The sequence below is a fragment of the Manihot esculenta genome, chromosome 3 (genome assembly GCF_001659605.2).
Source record: "Manihot esculenta cultivar AM560-2 chromosome 3, M.esculenta_v8, whole genome shotgun sequence".
NCBI lineage: Eukaryota > Viridiplantae > Streptophyta > Magnoliopsida > Malpighiales > Euphorbiaceae > Manihot > Manihot esculenta.
This window is the reverse complement of record NC_035163.2, coordinates 29,595,966-29,618,750: the sequence shown is the minus strand read 5'-3', so window position 1 is coordinate 29,618,750 and position 22,785 is coordinate 29,595,966. Positions and strand designations below refer to the sequence as shown.

General features: G+C 33.6%; 3 protein-coding genes across 3 annotated transcripts; 2 read left to right on the top strand and 1 right to left on the bottom strand.

Annotated features, from left to right (window-relative positions):
• Window positions 1-515: 515 nt before the first annotated feature.
• On the top strand, window positions 516-2,951 carry LOC110611894. The gene is made up of 3 exons (XM_021752451.2): window positions 516-1,705; window positions 1,833-2,022; window positions 2,124-2,951. Exons 1-3 carry the CDS (start codon window positions 1,295-1,297, stop codon window positions 2,678-2,680), a joined length of 1,158 nt encoding a protein of 385 aa, XP_021608143.1. The 5' UTR covers window positions 516-1,294; the 3' UTR covers window positions 2,681-2,951.
• Window positions 2,952-7,800: 4,849 nt separating this feature from the next.
• Window positions 7,801-10,034, bottom strand: LOC110610716 (pentatricopeptide repeat-containing protein At1g50270). Its single transcript, XM_021750766.2, has one exon. The coding sequence runs from the start codon at window positions 9,891-9,893 to the stop codon at window positions 8,100-8,102; it is 1,794 nt and encodes a 597-aa protein (XP_021606458.1). The 5' UTR covers window positions 9,894-10,034; the 3' UTR covers window positions 7,801-8,099.
• Window positions 10,035-11,953: 1,919 nt separating this feature from the next.
• On the top strand, window positions 11,954-15,149 carry LOC110610388 (armadillo repeat-containing protein LFR). The gene is made up of 8 exons (XM_021750296.2): window positions 11,954-12,202; window positions 12,298-12,461; window positions 12,820-12,962; window positions 13,050-13,306; window positions 14,032-14,137; window positions 14,227-14,365; window positions 14,443-14,570; window positions 14,699-15,149. The coding sequence occupies exons 1-8, from the start codon at window positions 12,019-12,021 to the stop codon at window positions 14,952-14,954; spliced, it is 1,377 nt and encodes a 458-aa protein (XP_021605988.1). The 5' UTR covers window positions 11,954-12,018; the 3' UTR covers window positions 14,955-15,149.
• Window positions 15,150-22,785: the final 7,636 nt, after the last annotated feature.

The following is a 22,785-nucleotide window of genomic DNA, read 5'->3' as shown; positions in this document are numbered from 1 at the left end:
CCTCTAATAATCGAACGGTCCAAAATAACCTGATCTTAAAATTTTAAATTTCCTTTAAAAAACAAAAGGAAAAGAAAGTAACTGATACAGTACCATCCGCTACGTGTCACACAATGTTAGGCGCCCACCTCTTTACAAAACAAAACACCATGCACTTGCACTTTACAGCACCGCCCCTTTCTCCCCTCTGTTTCTGTTCAAATTTCAAATTTGCCCCCACTAATCATCCACTACTGTTCCACGTATCTCCGCAACCACAGGTCCACAGCACCGTAGTGGGAGGTGAACTTCGTAATTTCAACAAGGAGTCAATCAACAATGCTCACGAATTCTAGTGCCGGCACGTGACATATACGCACAAAGCTCCACAATCAAACTAATTTATCGCTTGCTAACGCATGCCATGTTAGCAAACTGCAAACAGAGGATAAAATTTGCCATGTCAGCTTCCACGTGGTAACTTGATGCCTAGTCAGCTTGGCCAACGCCGTTTCACCTATAAAAGCCCTGAGCTAATCCACTTTCATCTTCAGCGCTCTCCACTGTCCACTCTCTACCGAAAAAACACCTAACCCCCCCTTGCTCCACAACCCCACCACGAAGTCTTTTTGTTGTTGTTCTTCCTACTTCATCAATTTCTTCTCCACTTCTCCGCGCCGGCGATTAAAATCCCGCCGGAGATATGAGTATCCTTGGGACTACTTTTTCTGCTTCTATACGCAATGCCCGTGCTTCCGATCACCCCCACCACGTCTTCTTTGAAAAAAGCCTAAGCTGAAAGGCATAATTTTCTCTTGCATATCTTCTAAGTTATTCGATTTTTCTAATCACGGAGGGAAAGTACTGGATTTTGCTTGCGGAGAAATTTGTGTCTGGGATTATATTAAATTTTGAGAGGCTTTTTGATTGGGTGTGGTGATCCTGTTGAGGATTCCGATTTTGAGGTTTTTCTCTTTTTCTTCCTTGGGTAAGGCGTTATTGTTGTAGCTTAGTGAAGGAGTAAAATGTGTATGAATTTGATTGTTAGCCTGTGGCATTGATTTTTTTAATTTGTCTGGTTCATGAGTTTTGAAAATTTACTGCAAGAATCAGGACCAGAAGTCATTGATTAGTCATTGCAAATCTGTGAGTCTGTGCAATCTAAGTATTTGGAGAGCTCTGAATATGGAGCAGAACTGACACGCAGAGCTTAAAACAGAGCATTCAATCCAATTTAACTTCTAACCTTCAACCTTTAGCTTCGGTCTTCTCTCCCATCATCTTCATAATCTTCATAGCTGTTGAGCCTTTTCCTATGAAGATTCAACCCATAGATATTGACTGTCAGACGATGGTTCCGGCGCGGGCCGAACCGCTAAAGCCGGTGTTGAAATCGCGTCTGAAGAGGCTGTTTGACCGGCAGTTCCCCAGTGTGCTGCGAATTTCCTCGGTGGAAAAGCCAAGCGTCGGTGAAGCACAGAATGGGACAAAGGATGGAGTAGGTGCAGGGACGGAGTTTGAGCCGAGCTCAGTATGTTTGGCAAAAATGGTCCAGAATTACATTGAGGAAAGCAACGAGAAGCCGTTTCGCGGCCGTCACCGATGCAATTGCTTTAACGGGAATATTAACGATAGCTCCGATGATGAATTTGATGTATTCGGTGGTGGTAATTTTGGGGAATCGATCATCAATGGGTCATCAGTCGATGCCTCTGATATCCTTAAGGTAAAATTCGAATAACCTCTTCCAATTTTCAATTTAAGAGAACTCTGCCCTTTCAACTTTGAAGCTGTACGACTCCTTGAAGGTCAAATGGCTAAATAAATGTTTATGTCTGCGGTGTTAAAAACAGAGTTTGATTCCCTGTGCTAGTGTTCACGAGAGAAACCTCTTAGCTGATACGGCGATGATCGTCGATAAGAACAAGAATCACAAGCAAAAGGACGATTTGAGAAAGATCGTAGCCGATGGATTAATATCTCTCGGCTACGATTCCTCCATTTGCAAATCAAAATGGGATAAATCCCCCTCTCATCCTGCAGGTACCTTTCAGTTTTTACTCTTTCTCTTCATTTGGAGTCAAAATTTTGAAAATTGGAAGGGAAAATTTCTGAAATTGTTGTTTGCTTAACCTGTTAATCAGGTGAATATGAGTATATCGATGTGAATATAGAAGGAGAGAGGCTTTTGATCGATATTGATTTCAGATCGGAGTTCGAAATAGCTCGATCAACTGGGACCTACAGGGCAATCCTGCAATCACTACCGTACATCTTCGTCGGAAAATCGGATCGCCTGGGCCAGATCGTTTCAATCGTATCGGAGGCAGCAAAGCAGAGCTTGAAGAAGAAAGGCATGCACTTTCCTCCGTGGAGAAGAGCCGAGTACATGCGAGCTAAATGGCTTTCTTCTTTCACCAGGCAAAACGAAATCATCTCAAACACAAAATCCAAAATCGATGAAGACGAATGTGTTGCTACGGAGAGTAGTGACGAATGTGGAGAACTCGAGCTGATTTTTGGCGAAAAAACAGCGCAGGTGGGCACTGATTCATCATCGCCGGCGAAACTTTCCGGCGACGATGATAAAGTTAACATAGACCCGGCGACCTGGCAGCCGCCGGCCGTCAAACCGAAGAGTGTAGATAGAGGAGCGAGGATGGTGACAGGATTAGCTTCTCTGCTCAAAGAGAAACCATAAAAAATTTTGAGTTTTTTTTTTTTTCCCTTAAATTTTCCAGGTATAAAAAAATATATATATTAAAAGTGAAATATATCATCGGATAGTGTTTATCGGTACGAGCTCTGTCTTTCCTTTTTTTTTTATTAAAAAAATATCCTGAGCTTGCGAGGGTGTTGTAATAGCCAGAGCCAGAGGCAGTAGCACTAGTAGAGAATCTATCATCATCAATGTAATAAAAACTTTTTTATAAATAGAAAAACAAAATGGAAATGAATTATATTTTCTGAAATATGGAACAATGGAAGATTATAGAACTCCCCAGAAAGTCCTCGTTTCCAAATGCAGTGGTGTAGATTTATTTATTTTTTTTAAAAAAATAATATTATTTTTTTTTTAAAAAATAATAATATTTTTGAGGCCATGTTTCTCCAGAGGGAAACAAAGGAGGACGAGGATTTCCTTTCTTAATTTCTCATCTTTTGAGGCCCATTACTTTTTAGAATTTTATACAATTGAATTTCTCATTTTATTTTCCTCGGTAAAAAAGTGGAGGAAGAGGAGGTGGTGTTGTGGTCGACTGCAGTGGCTCGTGGCGTCTCGAACGCCGTGAGGAGGAGGCAAAAACTTTCATTAGAAGGGCGTGATATTCCCTTCCTCTTTTTACGTTTTTGGTAAACAGTACTTGCACTCGTATTTTTATTTTCTCTATTTTTTTTTTTTTGGAATACTGAAAACGCCCCATTTACCGTCCCTTCCTCGCGCTCAACTTGGTCTCGTGATTTCATTCAATGGCTCCCACGGCCTTGGGATCAAAATTTTCATTTTCTTCGATAAAAAAAAAAATCATTTTCATTTCATTTTTTTTCTGCCTTATTTTCTGAATTTGACCGTGTACATAAATAGCAGTAGAAACTACGAATATGCTCTAACACGTGCCAGATAAACACATTTGAAAGTAAAGAGGAGATGATTTTGACCCTCCATTGGCCTTTGACTCGACATCCTAAGCCATCAGCTGCAATTACATCAATAGTCCGCTAATATTTATCTCTCTATGTAAAATGTGATATTTCTTTCTTGTTTATATATTTTATTAATTAGCTAGACGATTTTTTTTGAAAAAAAAAAGAGTTCAATTGCGATATATTGGCAGAAGAAATGGATAAGCAATTGAATGGAATTGCAGGTACGAAATTGAAATCTAGTAGGTCAGAAAAATTAATTAAAGATAGTCAAAGTCCAAAGAGGTGCACTATATTGTGGTCTCAAATAGGAAAAAAGAAATTAAATGCCATTATAAATAATCCTTAAATCCGGAGATTAAGGTCTCATACGTATTTAAAGCTTTTATTTTTCAAACTTAATTTAATGAAAATAATCCTTTTAAATATAGTTTCAATTTACTTGATATTAATTTAAATATTTAGTAATTTTTATTTTATAATAAATAAAAAAAAAACTCTTTGTCTTCCATTTCAAACAAAAAGGGCTTTACTCTTTAACTTTGATAGTTGGTAGGATATTTAGCAGTACGTTGTTCTTCTGTGTATAAAATTATAATTTTATTAACTAAATCAATTAAATCCGATGATGAAACTTCGAATTTTATAAAATTGAATGAAATGTGAATTCAATTTATGAATTAATAAGTACAATTTAATTTTAATAATGAATTAAAATTCAATCAATCGTACACGAAATTTCTACACCGTTAGATGGATCACAGGGACTGAAGGTGTGGGGTCTCTCTCTCCTAAGATAATAATAATGGCTTTATGAAAGCAACCCACCGCCTACTCTTTCTCAAGAGAGAGAGAGAGAGAGAGATTGCTTGTGAGGTGTAAATTTGGGGATTCACTGAGTTTGCCTAGCCTTCACGAAATCACACTATTCATAATGCTCTTTGAATTTGGCTTCCAAGTGCTACCCCTCATGCTAACTATCCTGCACCTCACCTTTGTTTTTTTTTCTTCCTCTTATTTTATTTGATGCCCCCATGATTATTACATTAGACCATCGCTTATGTTTCATAATAATGTGATCTTAACTATTTCTATGTGATCTTTATTCATATTTTGAAATCTCCCATCATGAGATTAGTCTAGATTTTTCATATACCCAACACTTGAAGACAATCAGGAAAATCTTAATTTTTTATGATAAAATTATAATTGAATTATTATGTTTTATAAAAATATATATATAAAAAAATCGTGTTTATTAAACATTTCAAAATAATAATTAAAAAATTTTGAAAATTAAAATATTAACATTCAATCAGTATATCACAAAAAAAAAAGGGAAACTAAGACCCCATCATTGCATGTTGAATGTTTGCGTCCTAAGGGAACAGAACATAATCAAGAAAAGGAACAAACAACCACTCACATCTCATCCATTTAATGGAGTTTTTAGCACATTTCTTTTCACTTTTCTTGGATTTATCAATTACCCATTCATGCTAATTTTTTATTTTAAATAAATTTATTTTAAATAAATTATTATAAAATTATTTATTATTTTATTTTATTTAAGGATGAAAATTTGGTAAGTTGATAAAAAAAAAGAAATTCTCACATTTCAAACATAAAATTTGATTTTTTTTTTTTTAAATCTTTGATCTAAACAAGAGGTTAGAGTTTATGGCCGTCCCTCCCAAAAATGTTTCACTTGACAACTACTTTTTCTTTGTTTTCACTTTTCCAACCCCTAAACACGGACACAACACTTGTCTTTGAAATGGGCCATTACCTTGTATTCAATACCCCACAAAAATAGCAAAACTTAACTGAACAAAGATCAAGTAAAGTGCCATTACATTACTTGCTAGCATTTATTTCACTCAGCATTGATCTTAATTCTGAGAGAATCCCAATTAAGACTCCATGAAAGGAGTAAGAAAAGCTTGCAGAAGTATTTTGGGAAGAGATCAACAATGAAAACCCATTAGAATAAAAGGGAAATAAAACCTACTGCTCACTGACTAAGTTTATTACTATGAGATGCTGCATTTTCAGCTACATAATAGCTGAAGATATTGCAGAAGCTACTGATGACACTGCCAAAAATAAATGAAGTTTTCAGCATATCAAATCCTTATAAGGATCATATAAGATCCAATTTTTTTCTTTTTTTTTTTAAAATGACCCTGTAATGTACCTGCCTGTAACTGTAACCTCACTAGGCAATTTAATTGTTTCATACTTTGATCCATGCCTTTAATTTATTTTCTTTTTTCTTTTTCTTTTTGAGTTGTTAGTTTTGAAACTGAATCCAAAGTGCATTCCAGAGTTGATGAACATAAAAAGAATATTCAAAACTCTAATAGAATTTGCCATTTCCAACAAAGAAAACATTATCTGATCCTTCAATTGGTTTAGCCCTGATTTTGTGATTTATCAGCAAGAAGTGGCCTAAATTCAACCAAACCCAAAAGTTGCATTAGTATTATATGGAGACCTTATTTTAGAAAGCAGAAATATTTATCCATAAGAGAAAGGAGAATCATATCTAGTAGTGTGATTTGGGAATATAATATTCATAGTGTGCATCAGAAATTTCTTAATCAAATGCAAACAACCTGTTACATATATAAAATGTTTATGACCCTTGCTTTAAGGTAAGGTTGAAAAATAAAAGTTAGATTTCTCCCTCATATAATTATATTAATAAATGCTCCGATGTCTTAATCAGAAGGTCTCCAATTCAAATACTGCATAATGCAATTATGAATTATTCATTTTTGAGAGAAAGCTAAACACAAAATAAGGCCAAGTTGGCCTTTTTTAAACAGAGTTTTAATTTAGAATTACTGAGCTAATACTTCTTGTGTCATATATAATCTAAGAGGTTTATGAATTTAAATTTGAGTCTCTTTCTTAAAGTTTTAAATATATATTAAAAAAACATTGTTTTAATCGAGACTTCTTTGTGAGTTTGAGCTGCCACTGTTGAAATCAAAGGAGGGTTTGAAAAATTATCAAATGGAAGCTAACAACAAGCCGGTTGGCCCTAACACCAACCAAGAGTTTGAAAAAAAATTAATAAAAATTCTCTATATATATATCCTTCAAATAATAACCCAAGATCAAGAATAATAACTAATTATCAATGTAATAGTCAATGATTAGCTAATCATTGATGAACTTTCAAGCAAATATTTCAGAGTCAACCCAAGATTAGTGGGAATTGCAAATCATGTAAAATATTTAATATCCAATTCGCATATTACAATCAAAAGTTCTAAGTTTAATTTTCATCAATGTTAATTTAGATTATTATATTTCATATTTACTTAATCATGTTTATAAATATCTTTTAATTGTTAGTAATGAGATATATTTCTATTCTTTACAATTCCACCAAATAGTGTAGGTTGAACAACAATGATAGTAAATTATCAGGTGAAATACCAGCAAAATTATGTGAATGTAATTAACAAATTTCTCAAGTTTCTGATTAACGGTAAAAAAAGGTTTAGTAGACAAACCTGTTGCTTGTGTGAACTCATCTCTTGTTGATGTAGGACAGATGGTACTTGGCCAAGATGCTTTGTATTTTAGTTTCTTCATTTCTTTTCCTGTACTTATTTGTTCTTTTATAAATTAACTCGAGAACTCACGGCACCAAAGATGACTCTAGCATTTGGTTTTTCCCCTATTAGAAGCTGTGCAAGTTGGACTTGCTCAAATTATTCTCCGACACCATTATAATGTGCAAGAAGCTAAAATTCCAACATTCGATTTCATTGACCTGATCCATATAGACCCAAAAAACAATAAAAAAAATCACATAGAATCCACATTCATGTGTTTTGAGTTCATGATGGACTAGTCCATCAAATAATTTCCCTTTTCATAAACCATGCATCCTCTAGTGATCCATCGCGTCTTCCACTGTGAAAGACTTAACTTTTCCATTTTTTTCAGAGCCCTAACCAAATGGGCGCATCATCTTTAGTGCATGTACTTATTCAACAATTCCATTTCGAATATAGGCATGTTGAATGGAAATAGGATGGCAATAAAATCTGAGAGAACTACTAGATCAAATATGCCACATCATTTTGTTGTGCAACTCCTGCAAGTTCTGAAGCAGTTGCAAATTGAAACAAAAGGGTGATCATATATAAAATCCAATTGAAGTCGAAAGATATATAGCCATATTTTATAAACAAAATGAACACAATAAATCCCTACACCCTAATACCTTCAGATGGGTCATAAAAAAGGTAACATAAATCCTACAAGGACAAACATATCAATAGTTTATTGCAAAGACTGCATCTCTCGCATCAAGAAAAAAAAAAAAATATATATATATATATATTCTAGCATATTTGGCTTTAACAGTAAAGATCAATAAGTTATCTTGGATCAATGTGTTAAAGAGTCCAGAGCCCACCTCAAAATGTTGGAGAAGATGCGGCAATTAAGTATTAATCCCCATCAAAAAGGATGGTCTCTGGAAGATAATCAGCAAGCTTCAACTGAAGCAAGATATTGTCTAACATCTCATATAAACTAGTGATTTCAGAATGAGATCCATCAAAAGCAATGAATTCATGAATTGAACCGTTCACTTCTATCCAGCTAAATCCTGGCCTCTTCTCAACGCCTTTCCCTTTCATAATCTTCCTCACAAATGCAGCATCATCCCATCTATCATTTGCTGAGTACATGTTTGCCAGAAGGGCGTACCGACCACTATGATTTGGCTGAAGCCTGATTAAAAGGCTGCCTATGTATTCCCCTAGATCAAAGGCCTTGTGAATCATACAGGCACCAAAAAGAGTTCCCCATACACCAGGAGTAGGCTCCATAGGCATCTCTTTAATCAACTTTCTTGCTTCCTCCAAGTACCCTGCCCGACCTAGTATATCAATCATGCAACCATAGTGATCAATGTTCGGTTCCATGTGATATTTGTGCTTCATCAGCTCAAACAAGTTACATCCCTCATTTACAAGACATCCATGAGCGCAGGCACTGAGAACACTAATGAAGGTGACTCCATTTGGTTGCACCCCACTACTTAACATTTGGAGGAACAGCTTCAAGGCACCCAAAGCATCCCCATGCATTGCCAATCCATTAATCATGGCAGTCCAAGAGTAGACATTCTTCTTAGGAAAATTCTCGAAAACCAGCATAGCCTCACAAACACAGCCGCACTTTGCATACATATCTATTAAGGCTGTCACAGTAATTGAGTTCATATCTAATGCATTCCTATTTATATATTCATGCACCCACCTACCTTGGTCCAATGCGCCCAGTTGGGCGGAGGCCGTGAGAACACTGGTTAAAGTAGTTTGGTTAGGCCTGACATCCGCTATCAGCATGTCCTGAAAGAGAAGTAGCGCATCTTTGAACCTATTACCTTGGACATAACCTGCTATCAACGCACTCCAAGAAACAACATTTTTAATTGGCATTTCATCAAAAACTCTACGGGCGTCATCGCTATAACCACATTTTGAGTACATATCCACGAGAACACAACCAACGTAAACATCCCATTTCACTCTTCCTGGTTGTATATAGAACCCATGAACACATCTTCCAAACAAAATATTACCAGTCATCCCGGCTGCACTAAGAGCACTTACAACAGTCACCTCATCAACCTTCACACCCGATGATATCATCTGCTTGAAACATTTTAATCCTTCGATAGGAAAACCATTTCTAGCATACCCATCAATCATTGCAGTCCAAGTAACAACGTCCTTGTGTGCACTCTCATCAAACACTTGGCGTGCAAAAACAGTATTCCCACAATTAACAAAAGCAGTGATAAGTGAATTTCTAACGAAATTGTTAAATTCCAGTCCGAACTTGACAATATGAGCGTAAATAGGAAATGGATTTTCGTTTTTCAATTGTGAAAACGACTTGAGCAGCAAAGGAAATGTGCGGTTATCGGGGTGGACATCATTTCGGCGCATTCTCGTATAGAAAACAATAGACATGAGGGGTTGGGCACTGACAGAGAAGTCTCCGATAACGGTATTCCAAAGGTAAATGCTGGTTGTTTCCATGTGCTGGAAGAGGAGCGATGCGTAGGCGAGATGGCAGCCATGATCGAGAGTTAGGGAATGGAAAAGTTTGGTAAGGAAGAAGGTGTCCCGTGAGAGACCACTAGTGATGAGGAAAGAGTGAATTTGCTTGAGATGTTTTAAGCTTTTGTGAGGATGTAGTAATATGGTGAGCTCTCTGCTTGAAGGCATTCATTCTCTCTCCACCAAATTCAAATGCAGGGATGATCAGGCGAGCTAAATTCCAACTGACGACAAACCGACTAGAACAGCAAAAAACTGAATATATTAACACTTTTTAACATTTTTATAGCATTTTAATTTCAAGGAACGGACTTGCCCTAATTTGGCTGCCTAATCAACACTGATAAGGGATTATTGATAATTGATAACTCATACTAACCCATATATTAAATTATATTTAATGATTAGTATTTTCATATAAAATTACTTTTTTTATAGTTTTTCGAGCTAAAATATCTAACGATTAGAATAGCAGTGATATCTTAATACCACCAGGAACGGTAAAAATAAATTCTAAGAAATAACTAAAGTATGAACAGATAAAATAACATTATGATAAATTTATCTAATAGAAATATCAGTTCTAAAGTGTAATTAAAATTTATAATTATTTAAAATCAAATTTTTGCATAAAATAATTTGATAAAAATACACATCAAATAACGGTCTAAACTATTGTATAAGATAATTTAGCAAATAGACTTCTCTTCCTTTCTCATCTTTCGAATATAAATCATTAACGTTTTCCAAATAAAACCACAGAAAAGAGCTGCTACGAGATAAAATTCGAATAAGATTTCAAGACTGATATCGTCGTTGCAATTCTGGAAATCCATAATAATTAGTAAATCTCCATTGAATATTACCTTACGAAACAATCGAATCAATAAAATTTAAAAAAAAAGCCAACTATAGCAACAGACCTATGAATCTACCACATTAATGAAAAACCTCCTCCCAACCATCAAAATATAAAAAATTACGAAAAAATTTCATATGGGAACTAAGAGTTTACCACATTAATAGAAAACCTCCTCCCAACCATCAAAATATAAAAAATTATGAAAAAATTTCATATGAGAACTAAGAGTTTTTATTTTCATCAAAAATATAATATTCAGCCTGTAAGAGAAATTAAATCTTTCAATACAATAACTGTCCAATGATTACCGTCATAAATCTGTAAAAGAGATTTGTATATTCTGAAAATTAATTGGATTGTATGTGAAAAATATCTCCACCATACAGAAATTATAAATAACGATCAGAATATCTCTGGAACTCTTAATAGGGACAACAATATTTCTTTTTTATCGATAGTTAATTAACGCATATCATCTTTCATGGGAAGGGAAAAGAAGAAATTAGGTTTGAGAAAGATGAAAAGGCGAGAGTATCAAGTCACAAAAAAACCTACTGATAAAAACTTGCGTCGAAAGTTTTTTTTTTAAATGGTCATATAAAATTACTAATAATAATAATATATATTAATAAAATATATATATAATTATTAATTTATTATATTATATATATAATAATTAAAAATAAAATTTAAAATATAATTATTTTTTATTCAAATGTATAATTTTTATTATATAATAATAAATATTATAACTAATTTAATTATTATTTATAAGATTGCTTAATTTAATGAGGGTATTTTCTATTTTTTCTTAATTATTAACTACTAAATGGACTAAAATAAATGGAAGTATTAGAGTTAAATAAATATATTTTAATGATAATAATAATAATAATAATTAACACCAATTTATCTAACAATTTATAATAAAAGGCCAATAATTAATCATTGCGATGATTAAAAAAATTATGTTTTGTAAATTTTTCTTTATAAAGAAACCTTTTTTTAATCAATATATTTTATTTTATATTGATAAATATTTTACGAAAATTAAATTTATTTATGCTGACATTCAAATAATCAAAAGAAATATATATATATATATATATATATATATATATATATATATAATTTATTGATATAATTATATAAGATTTATAACATACAGTTTTATATTCCTTCAAAGTTTTTTTTAAACATTTTCCTTCAAAGTTAAAAATGATAAAATAAAAAAATAAAATAGAAAATCTTTTTGGTGTAGGATCCATATTATTCATGTTCGGGTCGACCACTAAAAACCATGCATAAAGTCCAGAGTCCCAGGCCAGTTAAATATGCGGTCTTCTCGGACCCGGGTCGCACAATCCCTAAAATAGATCCGTAATTGCCAAATAGCCACGCCAGACGGGCAACCCGCAAGACGAGACTGTGATGCAGAAGAGGGACCAGAGCAAGGCTGGTGGCTCAGCTGGTGGTGCTACCGCACCAGCGGCCAAGCGTGGCCGCCCATTCGGCAGCACAAGCAGCAATATCGCCTCTTCATCTTCCGGCGGGGACACCGTGGCTCCGTCCAATCTCCTTGGCCCATCGCTTCAAGTTCACACCTCCTTTGTAGGTGGGTTAATCAAATAACAGAAAACCTAAGCAGCCATTTGAGTTCCACTTCTGTGTTAGCTAACAATCATTGTGATTTTTCTTTCTATTTTTCAGATCAAAATAATAAGAGAATAGTTTTGGCTCTTCAAAGTGGGTTGAAGAGTGAATTGATATGGGCTTTGAACACTCTTACAATGCTCTCTTTCAAAGAAAAGGAAGACATGCGAAAGGATTCTCTGGCTAAAATCCCTGGCTTGCTTGATGCTCTTCTCCAAGTTGTATGTCAATCTCATCCCTCAATTCTTTTAACTTAGTCAGAGAAATATTTTTGACAAAAAAAAGGAGAGAAATATTCGTATTTATGTGTGTCTTAGGGATTATGTCTGTATCTAGAGGGTGAAGTTTGCATTATAGAACGTCAGAAGTATATGGGTGTTGGTATTCATTGCATAATAGGTGTTGTGCCTTGAGTCAAATTTGCATAATTGGGTAATGAAATCAACCTTTTTATATGAAGGAAAAACTATGCAAATGTGGCATATGGGATGTTCTGCAATACAGTTTTGATAAAATTAAGAAGTCATTAAACTATGCAAATTGGATTATTGAAATTATTAACGTGTTAAAATGAAACAGATAGATGACTGGCGTGATATAGCACTTCCTGTAGAGCTCAGCAAGACACCTAGGGTTAGAACTTTAGGTGCCAATTCTTTGGTTACAGGATTTGGCTATGGATACGAGGCATTGGGATCAACCAACAATCTCAGTCGTTCTGTGTACGTACAGATACTTGTTTCTAAAACATCAAAACTTTTGGCTTTGACAACAATGGAGAGTGAATAAGGATAATGTTTGTGTGGCAGATTGGGGTCAGGTTCCTCTGCAACTGAAGCTTCATGGCAGAAGAATGCAGCCAAAGCTCGTCCTTCAGAGTGGTGGTTTAATGAGGATGGACTATTTAACTTAGATGAGGAAGGCCGAGCAGAAAAGCAGCAGTGTGCAGTGGCTGCTTCAAATATCATACGCAATTTCTCCTTCATGCCAGAGAATGAAGTCATTATGGCCCAACATCGGCATTGCTTGGAAACTGTATTCCAATGTATAGAAGACCATATTACTGGTAAGAACTTTACATAAGGGAAATAATAGTTTTATGTGTGGTTGCTTTATACTAGATGAGATGTGATTATTTTATTTGATTTATATATTATTTTCGGACTCAAGTCTTCAATTTCGAAGTTGGTTGTGGTTAGCTGTATGGATCCTTTTCCTCCAGTCATCTTTGTATAGGGTCATTTTCTGAGGATCCATGTTTACAAAGGCTTTCACGTTGTGCACCGGCCTACAACGTATTCAGTTCTCCTTATGTGGGTTTGGAGTGGCTTTGTCTGACACAAGCTTAGTCTCAGGAGAAGCCTCAGGAGAAGCCTCATGGAAAATCCTTAGGCTTGTATGCTAAGGCCAAGATAATATCGAATTGGGAAGAGTGCCTCCTGTTGTGTGACATATTTTTCCAAACCCTACTATAAAGTTAACGTCTTTGGTTTCATAGTTACATACAAGTGAATTTTACACTTCTGGTTTTCTGAAGGGAAAATGGTAAAATCCTCCCATTTTTTCTTACATGTGTCACATGTGAAATGGTTGTAAAGTGAAACAGTCGGATATTGTTAATTACTGCATCTCCAGATATGTTGAGGATTGGTATTAAACTGGTAGCAGAGATGAATTGTTGTTAATCCTTCTTATTTATTTTTTACTCAGATTAATTCATTAAAAACCAATGTGGGTTATTTAATATTTCCTGCTTTTTTTCTTAAATGCTTTTTAAAAATATATTGACAGAGGATGAGGAACTTGTTACAAATGCCCTTGAGACAATAGTAAATTTGGCTCCACTGCTTGATCTTCGAATCTTCAGTTCAGCAAAACCATCTTACATCAAAATAACGTGAGAAATCTTTTTTCTGTTTGCTTTTAGAATTCAATTCTGATAACGACATATGGATGATATGTTTGCTAATTGCTTTTGTTCAATAGAGAGAAACGTGCAGTCCAAGCTATCATGGGGATGCTAGGTTCTACAGTTAAAGCCTGGCATTGTGCTGCTGCAGAATTACTGGGGCGCATGATTATAAATCCTGACAATGAACCGTTCCTTCTTCCCTTTGTTCCACAGGTTGTTATCACTCAAATAGACTGGTCATATATCTAATTTGCATGAAATTGTAATTAGGTCTCAAATGTATGATGCAGATACATAAGCGTTTGGTAGACCTTATGAGCATACAGGCATTAGATGCACAAGCTGCAGCTGTGGGTGCACTATATAACCTTGCAGAAGTTAATATGGATTGCAGATTGAAGCTTGCTAGCGAGCGATGGTAATATTCCTTTCTGTTTCCGAAATTACAGATTATTCAAGGAAAAACTTCATAGTATAGAATTTTATTGTTAATGTTTATTGATGGAGTGACATGACATTTTTCGATGTATAATTTATGAAATTCAGGGCAGTTGATCGGCTTTTGAAGGTGATCAAGACGCCACACCCAGTACCAGAAGTTTGCAGGAAAGCGGCAATGATACTGGAGAGCCTGGTCTCTGAGCCACAGAACAGGGCGTTGCTGCTTGCTTATGAGAATGCATTTGCAGATATTCTCTTCTCAGAAAGCAGATATTCTGATACATTTGCAAGGATCTTGTATGAGCTGACATCTAGACCAAACAACAAATTTACAGCAGCTCGCGGTGTTTGGGGCATGTGATTAAAAGCCTGAATTACCAGGGCTCGCATCTCCGACTTGCGAGAATGTTGTATTGAAACTTCGTTACTGCTGCAGATCTTGTAAATTTAACGAGACATTTAGGTTTCAATAAATTATTTATTGGATTATGTTATGGTCCCTAGATAGGATCTGATTACACAATTGAGTGAAAGAAAATAGAGTTATTGGATGGAAGTGTAATTGGATTTTTTTGGATTTTCTTTTTTCAACCTACGCTGAAGATTGTTCGAGTTCGGTAAGAAAAAACTTGGAAAATTTCTTGAGTTTTAATATTCAATAACTTTTGATAATTTTCAACATGTTTATGTTTTTTTTTATTAATTTGCTGAACTTAAATATTAAATAACTTAAATATTAAAAGAAATAGATAGAACGAAGTTGAAAATTATGAATTTAATGTGGAAGAACACCCAACTACAGTTAAAGGAATTGGAAAAGACAACTACAGTTAAAGAATTGGAAAAGACCGCTACTTAAGTGGGGAATTGGAAAAGACCACTATTTAAGTGGTCGACATTGGGAGAAAACAACTAATTAAGTGGTGAATATGCGACATTGGAGAAAACAACTAATTAAGCGGTGAATGTGGCAGATTCAATCCACAACTTTTAGTATTGACACTTTTGGTCTTATATTTCAATAGTCTTTTTTCATGTGTGAATCTCTTGTATATCTCGGTTTTGTCAATTTGTTGCCGTTGCAATCAGAGTAATGTGCTGCAGTTGGGTGTGATCAACAAACACTGGTTTCTTATAATGTCAATGGATCACAGTTGATTGATAATAACGGGTGCAGTAAACTTGAAAATAACAGGTTGATTATAGAGATGAGCTGATGAGAATAACAGGGTGACATTCATATTCAAACTTATTCTTGCATGTCAAATTCAATGGGAGTTGATATAATTAATTAGGGGCTAATAATAAGTATTTGTTGAGTTCTGTATAGTTTTACGCCATTAAATTAGAAACATGAAAAACTAAAAGAAAACCTCAGCTTGTTGTAGTGTACATCACCAGTCTTGCCCATCCAAACTCTAATTACAAAAAATATAATAAAATATAAAGATTTGAAAAACATAACAGTAATCGGTATACTATTTCAGATAATGTCTGTGCATATATTTATATATGTAATTGTTATGAATATTTTATAAAAGTTTCAAAAAATATGTAATTAAAATTTAAAAATTTTCATTATGTATATTAAAGTTGAAAGATAATTGTAATTAAAATTTTTTATCCAAAGTTTTTATTTTCCGATGATATTTATAGTGACAACACATTCGCAGATTAGGTTTTTTTTTTTTTTTTTTTGAAATGGGGCGCAAATTAGTTTTTATATGTCAAAATTGAGTTAATTTTCAAATAATTCTAAAAATGCATATTATATATATATATATATATATATATATATAAAAGGAGAACATCTTACGAAATTATAAATTATTAACTAATTAAGGGCATTACTTTAGACCATCCTATTCCTTCTTTTATTGAGTAAGAAATCAAAAATCTCCATTGGTGGGAGTTCAGAATATGACAGCTCGTATATGTAGAGATTATAAAATTTGCAAGATAATCAGCTACACGATTTGCTCCTCTATAATAATGGAGTAATCAAACACGCCATGATCTAAATAGAAGTGATTTATATTGCAAAAGTAACTCTTTCAACCTATAACTCAATACCACATTCTCAGATAATAAAATCTAAAACCAACTGACATTTACATTCACTTCTCCCTGACGAAAGCCTTACTTCTATGCACAAGATAAACCATAGATAAGGTCCTATAACTCAGCCACAATGCTGCATACACCCAATCGAATATAATAGCCCACAATCTAGCCTCTCGCAGGATTACGAATCACACCACCAGCACTTCCACGACCATGATTCCCTTTACTCGCCCTATCATAATTAAGCTTAACCTACTCATCATAGGAGGTTGACAAAATACAGAAATAACAATATGTCCTTGTTTACTAGAAGATAAGGATCGGTGCGATCAAGCATCCATATTACAATGTAGAGAATATACTAAAGAACGTAATTTTACATCAAGTTGTAGACCATTAGGAGCTTGTTGAAAAATCATAGCATTTCACCATTTCCAAATCCATCATATTATAATAAATAAAATCTCAAGAGGTTGATAAGCAACTGATAAAGAAGATATAAAACCAACACTATAGCGTAGCCAATCAACCATAGTCAAATCGAAAAAGAATTCAGATGTGCTAGGTGTAACACTCCTTACCCTATCAAAGTGTAGACAGTGTAAGGAATGTCACAAACTATACCTTTTTAGATATATAAGGCTAATCAATTTCCTTTATCTGTATTTATCAAGTTATTAGGTAGTTCAAGTAAATTTCATCAAGTGATTAAAGTAAATGTGATATTTTAACAAGCACCTGAAGCAAGCACGTCAGAAAACCATAAACACCTCCCAAAAGTAATTCGTTTCCGACTCGCTAATCACACTGTCTACTTTATTTCTAAATATATCCGTTTCTTTATTTGAGTTTTCTATGATTCAGTTATTAGCAGTTTAAAGTTATGCTAGCAGCTCCCCTAAGTAACTCGGGGTAAGCTAGCACCTCCCCTAATGCCACTTGCTCTAATAATGAAATAACCTAACTCATACTTAGTCATGTCACTATTCCTAACTATAGGTTTTAGGATGTTACACTCGTGTCCCAAATCTGATTCTAAATATGCCAGGCAGCAGGTCAATCTCGTAATACATGAAGAATTATTTCCTCTCTATGGCCATAAATAGCACAAGTCGGGTTATTAGTAAACCCACGTTTAAATCTTTCAGCATTGATCATAATTTTTGCATGTGCAACAACCAATAAACCATTCAACACCATTGGGGCACCTTGATCTTCCAAAGCAATTTCCATATAGCATCCCTAGGCGAATTATCAAACCTGTCCATCAACTCATATGCAGACTTAACTGAAAATGTACCTGAAGATGTGAACCACTAGGAGACCTCATCACAAGCTCTAACATATTGAACAATGGAAATGGATTCTAATAGAAGACATGCATCCTCATGAAAGTAAGATCGTATCAAGTCCCATGCCCAATCCCATGAAAACCTCAACTGCACAATAATGAGAGATTTGAAGGACTCGAGAACACGATTAATAGCCAAGGACAACAAAGGAGTATGACCAACCCAACAATCATTCCAAAAACTACTCGACACACCATTATAAACAGAAAAGGAAATACCTTTTCGGAGCAATGGAGCATTGTGAACAAGGCTACACCAAATAACCGACAAATTGTTCTTAGGAGAGAAAGCATCTGCACTCTAACAAGTCACCCCATATTTACCTCGTAAAATGAAATTTCAGAGACTGTTGTCATCATGAAGAAGACGCCAATCCAGTTTAGCAAGAAAAGTATTCATCTCCCGACAACTACGAATACCCAAGCCACTGCGATCAATAGGCAATGTAACGATGTCCCAACTTACTGCATGGACACACCTTTTACCAACTTAGTCACCCCAAATAAAATCACGAGTTTTCTTATCAAGAACATCAGAAATTGCCCGAGGGAGATAGAAGGACTGCATAATATAATTAGGTAAAGCATTGAGAACAGATTTAGCCAGAGTAATTCTGCCCGAGAGAGAGAGCATAGGAGTTTTCTAACCCGATAGAGCAACATCCATTCTCTGGAATAGTGGTGCAAACATATGCTTATGTATATGTCCATGGACAATTGGAATGCCTAGTTACTTCCCAAGGTCAGTAGTGATAGACATCCCTGCAACATCACAAATTAGCTGTTGTAACTGAGTGGCCGCATTCAGTGAAAAGAGGATCTTAGACTTTGAATAGTTAACCCTTTACCTAGAGCCAACACAAAACTCATCAAGATATATTTTAACTACAGTAATATGCTCTGTAGAGGCCTTAGCAAATAATAGTAGATCATTAGCAAAGAAAAGATGAGATAGGGGAGGACATCAGTGAGATAATTGAATAGGAACTCAATTGTCATTTGCAATCGATTGAGTTATAAGATGACCCAATCTTTCCATGTCTAAGATAAATAAATAAGGTGAGAGTAAGTCCCCCTAACAAATACCTCTTGACGGTTGAAATCAAGGAAAAGATTGATTATTTTATAGGACATGCATAGATCAGTTGAACAAGCAATTAGAAACAATCATCACCCAACTGCTTGGGAAACCTGCCAACCGCATAGAGTCTAGAACAAAGTTCCACCTAAGCCTGTCGTAAACTTTCTCCAAACCAATCTTTAAAATTATCTAACCATCACCCCTCGAAGGTCTTTGCATAAAATGAACCACCTCCTGAAGAATGATGACATTATCCTGAAACTATCTACCATGGATAAAACTACACTGAGTAGGAGAAATGAGAGAAGGCATAACCTTTTCATATGATTCATAAGGACCTTTGTGATGGTCTTACTGGTATCATTACACAGACTTATCAATCGGAATTGAGAAATAGACTTCAGGCCTTAAACTTTGAAAATTAAAGTAATTGGGATCTCACAGATACCACTAGGAATAGGGCCACTTGAAGGACATCTAGACCTTTGCTACTATTTTTATATTTTTTGAAATACTACGAGTAAAGTCAAATTTATAGAAAAAGAGAACTCTCATTATTACCAACTAAACTGATCTTATTGGATAATTTATTCAAAGCTTCTTAATTGAACATTAAAGTCAAAAAAAAAAAGAAAGAGAAAAGAGAGAAACTATAATTGTAAATGGAAAAGGTATGTGTAACTAAAGATAATGAAATAAATCCAGTTGATGGAAAATACACATGGAAGTGCAACTCCCCATCCCAACTTTAATGGCGTTATAAGCCTCCATCTGTCTCTTGTCATGGAAAATTCCTATAATATTGACACCTACAAGACAGCCATTTTATTTTTCATTTCTCTATATAAATAATATCAAATTTATGTATTATACATTAAATACTCCAAATGTTACAATTCAATAAATTTATGGATTACAAACCTAAACATGAAAAAAAAATTCTTCTATTTTACAAATACATCATTTGCACTCTAAATTTAATTTAAAAAGTCAGTTAATACTATAATTTTTTATTATTAATATTTAATATAATATTTTTTCCATTCTATAATTTTTCTTGTTACTTTTCTTTTTTACACATATTAAAAAGTATAATTTTTATATTAATTTTTTAATTATGTCTATATTAAATAAATTAAATTAAAAAATTAATAAAATGTAATATTTTAAAATAGATATAATTGAAAAGTTAATAAAAATAATATTGCATTTTCATTTTGTTAATAAACTATTTAAGAAAAATATTCCTCATCTCTTTTTTTTTTCGAAAACATCCCAATTTGTTATTTACCATAATTCATCTAATTCAGTATTTTATTTATTTACTTATTTTTAATTAAAAAAATTAATTTGATATTACTAAATTAAAATTCTATATTATAAATTTATTTAATTAAACAATAAAATCCACATAAAAACAATATTTTGTTTCCTAGAGTTGTTATGACGATTTGGGTTGTCATAGCCACTTCAGCAACCTAATAGGCATAATATATTATATACTTTCTTTTATTATCCATTAATATTTTTATAATGAACAGTAAAAGCCTCTCAAATAGGAAGAATCCAAAATAGCTAAGTCTTGATCAAGAAAATAAAAAAAAGGGCTAAGTCCAGTGTGGGTAAACAATCTCTTTTGAACCCAATGGATTCTTGCACTCAATCTCTAACTTATCTCACAATTCACTGCTTGCCCTAGCTAATTGCTAATTGCTAATTGCTAACAGCTAACTCTACTTGCAGTATTGGGTACTAATTGATCCAATCTTCGTCTTTGTTGAAAACAACTTGCTCAAGAAAATGCTTCCAACCAAAAAATTAACTACACGCTACATTTACAAGAAATCTCAATCTGCCATTTTTTTTTAAGAAAAAAAAAATCTCCATTGGAAATTCAAATGCCTAAGAAAGTATGTATAGTACAAGATTTACTATTTCTTTATATGTTATATAATAAATAATCAAGTATATGATTTTTTTTTTTAATTTAGATATTTTCTCATATCCATTTTAGTTTATAAACACGGTAAATCTAATTTCTCTAAATTTGGTATTCTTAAAATCGAACATATACATGTTTAATTTCAACAGACTTGGCATTTAAAGTAAATTAAATAAAATTGTATGCACTGTTTGAAAATACATATACAAAAAATTGATATCATAAGTTCGAGTAATAGAAATAACTTGTACAAAACTGTAAGAAAGTTGCAAATATACCTGTATATATAAATGATTGCTTACCCTTTATCTGAAATCAAAAACTTCGTAAGGAATTCAATTTAATTTAATTTTTTTAAAGTAAAAGAATTTATTTTTTAAAATTTATAAAATTTTTTATTAAAAACAATTATTTGTAATTTTATAAAAATTTAATTGATTTTTTATTAAAAACAAATCAAATCAAACCAACTGTTAGAATTTTATTTATTTATTTATATACACATCGGATGTTTGATTAAAATGGGATTCCATATGAATTGGATTGCTCTTATTATGCGGTGTATTTCGACGGTACGGTATTGAATATTACAGAATGACATGAAGTATGACCCTATTGTTCCTACGAGGGGTCTTCGACTAGGTGACCCTCTCTCCCCTTACCTGTAACACCCCCTACCCGGTTAATTAATTAACTGAGTCGGAGACAGTACATCTTGTAACAATTCTCTTATTTTTCCTTTACTTTATATCATGTAAATCATGGCTGTTTTTTTTTTTTTTTTTTTTTTTTTTTTTTTTTTTTACAAAAATCCGGCAGAGTTTCCCCTTCAATATGGACTTAATTCCACCTGTGAAAAGTAATATCACACTTCTATCAATTTCAACCTTAACCCCCAAACTTCTTTCAACATCGATACAATTGCAATTCAGATCAAACACTTCATAACATTTAATTAATCTCAACACAGAAACTTATACTAATCATCCACATTTATACCAAAATTAAAATCTTCAACTATATCTATAACTAACCATATACAACTTCATCTCCAAAACTTTATGTACATGCCATATTTCCAAAATCAAATTCATATAGAAATTTACAAAAGATACCCCAAGATAGTCAATGATGTAACTCTGACTGGGTTGATGCAGATCTTGATCTACTATTCCTTGGGTCTACAACCTGCGCGAGGAAAAACAAATTCCTACGCGCTAAGCAATTTGCTTAGTGGTGCTCAACTTTATTTATAAATAAAACATTTAAATCAAAATTCATGTAATAACAGTAATTCAAACAAACAAACAACAAATAACTATATAACAAATAATTTCAAATCAGCTAAATCATATTATTATTTTACATATATACATATTTTCATTTCACAATCTTTTCTTTTTTTTCATCATGTAAAAGATTTTATTTCCTCTTAATACTTTTATTTATTTATTATTTTTCTGTTGGCCCCTATAAATTTAAATGGGACTGTTAAGTCAGATAAGGAAACTGTAACTGTAGGGCACAAAGTGCCAAATAACTGTATGGCTCAAAAGCCGATTCTATAACTGTAGGATACCTCATTGTATCCCAAGAGTCAGTGTAACTGTAGTGCAGTACTGCAAGATCTTTGTATGGCATGCCACACCCTTAAACTAACCCACAATTCCCACCAAACTTACTAGGGCCAGACTTGCAATAATTTATACATTTAAACAGGGGGACAACAACTGTTAATACAGTGTAACTGTCAA

Bases quoted from the DNA above. Each gene is read 5' to 3' on its own strand.
- LOC110610388 (XM_021750296.2), top strand. From the start codon at position 12,019: ATGCAGAAGAGGGACCAGAGCAAGGCTGGTGGCTCAGCTGGTGGTGCT. The intron at 12,462-12,819 runs GTATGTCAATCT...AAAATGAAACAG, and splicing joins TTGATGCTCTTCTCCAAGTT to ATAGATGACTGGCGTGATAT. The intron at 14,366-14,442 runs GTTGTTATCACT...TGTATGATGCAG, and splicing joins TTCTTCCCTTTGTTCCACAG to ATACATAAGCGTTTGGTAGA.
- LOC110611894 (XM_021752451.2), top strand. From the start codon at position 1,295: ATGAAGATTCAACCCATAGATATTGACTGTCAGACGATGGTTCCGGCG. The intron at 1,706-1,832 runs GTAAAATTCGAA...TGTTAAAAACAG, and splicing joins ATGCCTCTGATATCCTTAAG to AGTTTGATTCCCTGTGCTAG. The intron at 2,023-2,123 runs GTACCTTTCAGT...CCTGTTAATCAG, and splicing joins ATCCCCCTCTCATCCTGCAG to GTGAATATGAGTATATCGAT.
- LOC110610716 (XM_021750766.2), bottom strand. From the start codon at position 9,893: ATGCCTTCAAGCAGAGAGCTCACCATATTACTACATCCTCACAAAAGC.